Source organism: Salvelinus fontinalis, chromosome 6 (genome assembly GCF_029448725.1).
Source record: "Salvelinus fontinalis isolate EN_2023a chromosome 6, ASM2944872v1, whole genome shotgun sequence".
NCBI classification, from domain to species: Eukaryota; Metazoa; Chordata; class Actinopteri; order Salmoniformes; family Salmonidae; genus Salvelinus; species Salvelinus fontinalis.
In genome coordinates, this window is record NC_074670.1 from 18,663,200 (window position 1) to 18,671,289 (window position 8,090).

Sequence of the window (8,090 nt, forward strand, 5' to 3'; positions counted from 1 at the left end):
TTTTTTTGCAAGTGTTGGCTTGCAGGCTCCTAAACACTTATTTGGACCCACCTGTAGTGCCTTGTTCTAGGCCCTCTTCTTGCTCCTGTTTGATGAGCATGTCAGATGACAGTGGACCATTGGACATCTGCTCCATATGGTCTTCTTCCTCTTGTTTAACGATGACCATCAGCATGTCACCACCCAATGTCCCTCCTTTACCACATAATGTCTCCATCCTATTGTATTCTTTGAGATTAGTAGGCACATCAATAGGGTATGATCAAAAAGAAATGGCTTGAACATTTGGTCCTTATTATAAACAGTCTGTCAGCTGTAGAACCATACTCTGGTCACCGATCAGACTACTTTTCCAGCATGGTTAAATAACATGTGTGTAATTTCTTCAGTTTATAGCCTTCGCAGTAAAGATAACATATTTTGGTCAAAACAGAACACCTTCACGCAGGATAACTCGGTGACTAATTGGTGCAAGATTTCATGGATAGAATAGGGCTGTGACCATCAATAACCTCAAATTCTGTCGCCTACCTTGCTTGCTCCTCAATATTCAATGGATCCTCTGTCCCTTGCGGTTTATTGCAAGGGTGTAAAACATTTCAAAGATACCGGTAAACTACATCTCTTGCTTGCAGTAGAATAAACATATTTGCATTATAACAAAATTATATGCATCCTTTTCATGTTTGATGTCAACCGGTGCGCATCCGATGATAGGATTGTGAAGAACATTTTTTTCACCCCAATGTTTTGACCGTGGCGTGACTGATTTACTGCCGCCCATTTGGATCACACCCCATTGTCGTCTGTAACCGTAATAAACTATTAGCGGCGCCTCACCATTATAATAACGCTTTGTTACAATTTTACACTATACATAAGGGCGCAAAAAAAGTGGAATTCCTAAATATTAATTACATTTAGTAACAATTGAAATTAGCCTCACACATGTTCTTAAAATTAAAATGTAGTCCATAACACATCAATCTGAATTCAAAGTTAGTCTTGCAAAATGTTGAACCTTTCATTGACTCCCTAATCATCTGGGGAAAATTAGTTTGTTCTCCACAGTGAGCAAACTACAAAACCATTCAATAGTTCCATGAGAGCAGTGTCTTCAAAAGGGCATTCGACAACAAAATAATTTGAACCAGCAAGTGAATCCCACATGGCGTGTCCTGTATGCCTACATATGTACTTGTGCGAGGCTATATGTCTGCAATTAAATAAGCACAACATTAGAAAGGTGGCTTTTATTTTTGTCTGACACATTAATAACTGAGTGAAACTAGAAAGTAAAATATACAGTATGTAAACAGCTGTCAGTTCATCAGCAACAGAACAGGAACTGCTTTTCTAAACAAAATAACTTTCTGTAAACATGAGGGAATGTAGGCCTATTAGGTAAAACGACTAGAGTACTGGCAGTGAAAATATTATTTTTTGCATAAGTTACAAATTAACACAACCACAGAATAAATGACTAACATGCAAAACATGAGGTTTATAATTTTCTTTTAAATAAATGGACAGAATTAAAATAGATGTTAATCACTTGTATTGGTAGACTAAATTACATAAATCATCAGTTGAGAATCAGAGTCTGACAGGAAGAGGTTAACAATGACATTAGGAGGTATGACAATGTTCCATAATCAAGCATTGCAATTTACACTCAAACTACCATTGAAAAATAGATTGCAGGCCATGATCTGTCCTCGTCTCAAAACCTGCTAAAATTACTGAAGTGTATAAAAGCACTGACCATCTTTTCAGATTAAGGGACACCCACCAATGAAAAATAACATACTGTCAATTTAAAATTGATCATAGTGTAAGTAATTCAAATAACAACCAAAAGTAATCAGCTTCCTTCATGTCCAACAAGCAACCAGAGTAACATCTCCATTCAACAGAATATTCACTCAAACACATCAATACAACAACTTCTTATGTGTTAAAAATGCCACTTTTGTTGGTTGACGTACAAGTCATTTCTAAACTGATAGAGGTAAACCTCTGAGAAAGAGATGGGGGGGATAACGTGCCTTTGTGATAGAAAAAGGTTCCTCATTTTCACTTCTTACACCTCTCCCCTGGCATGCTGCAAATAATGCTCATAGAGTTGTGAGACAGCAGGAAACTGAACACCACACTCCGCACAATCCAAACCCCCCATTGTCGCCTTGTCCTCCTTGGATCTAGCAGCACGTTTAGTCGCATTCCCATAAATTCTACTCCGCTTCCTGTTTACATTCCCATCATTTCTGTCAGGGTATGGAATGGTCTCTACCTGTGAGTACAGTGGTGATAGAGGGCTTGTGAGCGGCTGGGTGGAGTCATATGACCGGAGGCCTGGTTGGAAACCTGGGTGTTGCATTGGGGGAGGCACGGGTAAAAGGGGTGACAATGAATGTAGTAGGTCTGAATGGTTGGAAAAGTAATGAAGGAGATGTGAACCTCGTGAGTGGTTTGCTTGAAGAGGCGGAGAAGGGTAGTAGGTATGGTGGAGTTCCTGGGAGTGTGTTACGCCACTGTTCATGTGAGGGTCAAATCCATTCATGTTGGAAGGTACATCATGTTCATGTGTGGAGGGAGAGTAATCATAGCAGTCGTCCTGTATCCACATACTGTGGTCACCTGGTGAGGAATGGCAAAGCTGATGATTGAAAAGCAAATCTAGTGTCCTGAAGCTGGCGTTACACTCCTCACATTGATAAGGCAGGCACTGCTGCTTGTCAAGTCCTTGGAGGGTTTTGTTTGGTCTCTCATCGATCCACTGGTACTCCGGGTGTTCTCGCAGCATGTGCTGCTTGTAGGGCCCAACGAAGCGGAAACCTTGGCGACACTTTGGACATGAGAACCGTCCTAGTTTCTGTCTGTGGACTCGCTGGTGAAGCCAAAGCTTTTTCCAGCTTTCCAGGGTCTTTCCACAGCAGTCACAGGTGTAGCTCTGACTGTGGGCATGAGTTAGCATGTGGGCTCGGAGTCTCCCTGTGTGTCTGAAAAGTCTTCCACAACGTGGGCATAAGTACTTCCTCGGGTCAGATTTACGATCTAGACTATTCAACTTTGATACAAGGGGGGTGAGATTATTTGTGGGTATAATGCATGTTTGGAAGGGGTGCAGAGTTGTAGCAATAGCTTTATTGGCATGTGTTTGTGAAGACTGATGACCACTTGATTTTTGCTGTGGGGTAGGTTCACAGTTCAGCAACGAGACAGAGGAAGCTGAACTCTGTCCAGGGTTCTGAAATGGTTGACTATCAGCAGCTGCAGGAAATACTAATTGGGTGACTGGTGAATGACTCTTGACTGGTGAATGACTCTTGACACTTGGTTGCTGCGATCTTTGCTGATTAGGGGCTCTAGGTTTCCAAATCCTAAATTCAGATTTGGATGTCATCTTCTCCCCCCTAACTTTGGTGCAATATTGGTGGTGCTCTTCAAATTCTGACATCACACTAAACAGCTGGTCACAGAATAAACAGCGAAAGAGCTTCACACCAGCATGGGTTTTCAGGTGGGTTTTGTACTGACGCCTCTGAACAAATCTCTCTTCGCAGATGTGGCATGTAAAAGATATGAAAGGCTTTTTCCGGCCATCTCTGTCATTACTCTCCCTCAGACCCTTGCAGGGATGTTTTTTTGCAGACGACAACTGAGTGAAACTCTTCCCACACCGTGTGCAGTTGTAAGGCTTAATGGACCAGTGGGTCACCTCATGAATACGAATTGATGAGCGATTACTAAAGGCTTTCCCACATACTTTACAGATATATGGTTTTTCCCCAGTGTGCATACGTATATGAACTTGCAGACCAGACCAAAAGGGAAATACTTTCCCACAAATGTGGCATTTGAGTATCCCCCCCTTACCCCTTTTTCTCCTTTCTTTCAGAGAAACAAGGGGTGTATGAATAGGCTCATTTCTGTTATCCTTCGTTTTACTCCCAGACTCAGAGTCCTGGTTCGGGTTCTGCGAGTGCCACTTGCAATGAGCAAGCAATTCCTTTGAATTACTGAACTTCATTTTGCAATAAGGACACTTCAGAGGCCGACAGCGCTTGTTATGTTTCTTGATATGACTTTTTAAGTTAGATAGCTGGGCAAAGTCTTGGTCACAATCAATGCACTTAAAAGGCCTTTCGCCTGTATGAGTGCGTAGATGGACGGTATATACAGACACAAAATCAAAATGACGACCGCAGTACTCACATGTTTTCCCTGTGCCTTTTGGTCTCCCTTTTGGTCTCCCCCTAGCCTTCAGGCCACAACTGCTTGTTGGGTTATATTCAGTTTCATCACCTACACCATCTTTCTCTTCCTTGATTTTTTCCCTTGTGAATTCTTCACCTTGTACGACATTTGATTTTAAAAAGGACTCATGCGACATAGTTTCTAATATGTTTACATCAGTGATGATAGGATTTTGGTGACTCTCAGGCAAATCTTTAAATCCTTCATCTGTTGACTTACTTCCATTTGAAAAGCTGTCATTTGTGTTACCCTCATACTCCCAAGCTAACTCGCCACAGTCCATCTCCTCTCCAACATCACCATTGCCTTCATCGGCCTGCTTTGACATGGTGTCTGGATCTCCCTGTGAGGTCACACGTTGGAGTCTACCTCTATCATCAATGCACCTTTTCCTCTTTCCTTTTTTGTATTTAGTTTTTCCAAAAACAAACCGGGATCGCTTTCTGGGAGCAGTGCCAGCAGTTTCTCTGCGTTTGTCGACTTTGAGTGGCTTTTTGAACTCAGTGCCATCACAACTAGTATTACAGGGCTCAACCTTCACACTGGTGTCAGTGTGGCATTGAAAAGACATGACACAATTTGACTGTGCCAGGGAATTAAAATCACCCAGCTCTATTTCAATATCCTCACACTTCACATTAGAGATCATGTCAGCAGTCCCACCTCTCTGAGAATCAACGCGACTAAGTGACACAGACACATGCCTTGCAATATAATCTAGTGAACGCTCAGTCTCAATCTTCTGATGTTGTGGTGGAATATCCTGGGAATTCACAGATGCTGTAATAGAACATGATTTTCTCTGTGATTTTCTCTGTGCTAACGCAAACTGCCTCACGAGTGTTGTTTTCTTTGGTGGCCGCCCTACTCTGTGTTTAGGCTCAACAGGAGCTTCCTCAGACTGAGGACCAATGTTTCCTCTCTTTTCCTCTTCAAATAGCATCTCATCAGGTTCCTTTTTAATTGCCATTTTTTCTTCTGTTACATGGGATTGTTGCACTGAAATAGTGTTCATGGTTTTTCCTGGTCGTTTCTTAGTCGACCCCTTTGGTCGTCCCCTTTTCCTTTTTGGTTCCAAGGGTGAGATAGCCACAGGGCTGGATTCAGCTGGTTGATGGTTTTGGGGGGACGAGTCAAGAACAGACACCGCTGTATTGCTTGGTTCACGGTTTAGAGGTATTGCTTTTGTTTCAATAGCTCTGAGAGACGTGTCATCCCTGTTTTCTACACAGTTTGTAGTAAAAGAAATGTCATTCGCTCTGTCAGACATTGTTTCACTCCAATCCTTTGATTCTGCAGTGATCAGATGAGAAGAACTCTCCTCTGTTTGTAGCACAGTATGCCGCATCTTTGCCTTCTTGTGAGGGCGACCACGTTTCCTAACAACGTCTACCGCTGCTGGCCTTGTTACACCCACCAGCTCTTTTGTGATACAGTTCAATGTTTGCTCGCTCCCAGTAAGTGATAAATGCACTTCAGGATTGGCACTTTCACATTGAGTTTTAGCATGACCAGTAGCATGAGAATTAACATGCATTTTCTCCATGTTTGCCTGCATCTTTGTGCTCTTTTTTCTGTGATTAATGCCACCAGAGTTTACCTCTCCGGGATTAGGAAGGACAGCCAAAACAGGGGTACCTGGTAGTGACCGTGTGTCAGAGGGTTCATCTACCACTTTCTCTCTGTAGTTGGGGTCTTTGTAAGGGCTCCTTCATAGGTGGCATGTTATGGCAGTTGACTACCTCCTTGCTGATCTTCTCTTCAGATGGCTGTAAAAAAATGAATATATATATTTAAAAAAAAAAAGGGTATAACACGTTAATGGTTTCCTTTTGCGCCGGTCTTAGTTTTCATAATCAAATATAGAGAAACAGACAAACGCAGCACATATCACACAAATATATGGGTATATTGTATCAGATACACAGTTCAGGACATGAAAATACTCTGAGGGGGACACATTAGAACAGTAGCGTCTCCATTACCAGTATCAGCAGTTACCGGTTTCTCGTTAGTCAGGGCAGACAAAGGTTCAGGAAGGTTGCTATGGGCAGCAGATAAGGCTGACTGTTTCCTCATCATTGACTCCTCTACTGAAGGAAATTGTACTTCCCATGTCAGTCAGTCTCTTGCTCTGTGTTTTCACATAGGGAAGAGGTGAATTCTCATTAAAACTAGATTCAGGGTGGAGTTTTTCTAGCCTCTGTGATACTAGTAACACGATGCTACTATTTCCAACATACATGAGTGACTTTCTTATGCTATTTTAATACTTACTGTCTTTACTTTTAGGCAGGCTCTCTGGCGGGACTGATGAGGAAAATGTAAATGTTCAACGTAGATCCTCCAATAACAGCCCAGGCAAGAACGATCATCCAGCTTTTGTTCAAACCACGCGTCTCCTCTTCCACAACAATCTAGCCAGGGAACCCCCACTACCGTCTCCAGGTAACTTAACAAAAGAAACAGCGCTTTGAGCTACGTGATTCTACATCATAACATTGAAAACTGTCTTGGTTTATCGAAGTCATTTTATATTTTGAGTTAACTTCCCCTTTGCACGCAGAAATGTTAGTCAGTCTTTCTGTGGCCCCTGGCAACAATGGCCAAGAAAACCCCTTCTATAGATTGGACAAGACAGGGATGGGGCTGTGCTACTGACTTGAAATCATAAAATAAACAATGTAACAACCATACCACTGGTATCACTACATTTTGCATCTGTATTTTTCACACCAGATTTAGCAGCCTGTGCAACATTTTATCCCCATGCTGTCATTCAAATTGTCTCACCAAAAAACAGCCCACATGCATCTCACATACTCACACACTGATGTAGTGTTGTTCTGTTGGGTTTGAATGTTCCAACTTGTGTCTTCCATGCCTTGAATCAAATTGATAGGTTGTAGGCACCACCACCCATAGAGGCTGTCTGACATCCAGATGATCTAATCAAAGTGAAAAGAACAAGCTACAGGAATTCCCAAATCAAATCTATTCCTCTTGTCACTGTAGGCAGCTAGCTACAGTGCCTTCAGAAAGTATTTATACCCCTTTAACATTTTGTTCTATTACAGCCGGAATTCAAAATATATATTTTTCTCACCCTTCTACACACAATACCCCATAATGACAAAGTGAAAACATGTTTATTGAAAATGTTTTCACATTTATTAAAAATTAAATACTGAAATATCTAATAATTTACTTAAGTATTCACACACCTGAGTCAATACATATTAGAATCACATTTGGAAGCGATTACAGCTGTGAGTCTTTCTGGGTAAGTCTCTGAGACATGTGACAAACTCATTTTATGGAGGGCCAAGCGTCTGCAGGTTCACACTCTTTCCTTGATTGATGAATTAAGGTCACAGATTTGTAAGGAGCTCCCCTCACCTGGATGTCTAGGTCTTAATTGAAAGTAAAAAACAAAAACCAGCAGGCACTTGGACCGCCATGTGAATGAGCTTGACTCACCTGCTCGAAGAACTTTGCACAGCTGGATTGTACAATATTTACACATTCTTTAAAAAAAATATTCAAGCTCTGACAAGTTGACTGTTGATCATTGTTAGACAGTCATTTTAAAAAGTCTTGCCATAAATGTTGAAGCTGATTTAAGTCAAAACTGTAACTAGGCCACTCAGGAACATTCAATGTCATCTTAGTAAGCAACTCCTGTGTATATTTTGCCTTGTGTTTTAGGTTATTGTCCTGCTGAAAGATTAATTTGTCTCCCAGTGTCTGTTGGAAAGCAGAGTGAACCAGGTTTTCCTCTAGAATTTTGCCTGTGCTTAGCTCTATTCTGTTTATTTTTATTAACAAAA

The 8,090-nt window shown here is 41.5% G+C and overlaps 1 protein-coding gene across 3 annotated transcripts; it reads right to left on the reverse strand.

The window, feature by feature from the left end:
- Positions 1-1,238: 1,238 nt before the first annotated feature.
- LOC129857264 (zinc finger protein 226-like) lies at positions 1,239-7,240 on the reverse strand. Of its 3 annotated transcripts, none has more exons than XM_055925328.1 (4): positions 7,088-7,240; positions 6,538-6,712; positions 6,262-6,394; positions 1,239-6,029 (listed from the first exon to the last, which is right to left on the reverse strand). In XM_055925328.1, the coding sequence occupies exon 4, from the start codon at positions 5,816-5,818 to the stop codon at positions 2,084-2,086; it is 3,735 nt and encodes a 1,244-aa protein (XP_055781303.1). In that variant the 5' UTR covers positions 5,819-6,029; positions 6,262-6,394; positions 6,538-6,712; positions 7,088-7,240; the 3' UTR covers positions 1,239-2,083. The 3 variants fall into 3 exon arrangements, with proteins under 3 accessions (XP_055781303.1, XP_055781300.1, XP_055781302.1); XM_055925325.1 differs by having other exon boundaries at positions 6,246-6,394; XM_055925327.1 differs by lacking the exon at positions 6,262-6,394.
- Positions 7,241-8,090: the final 850 nt, after the last annotated feature.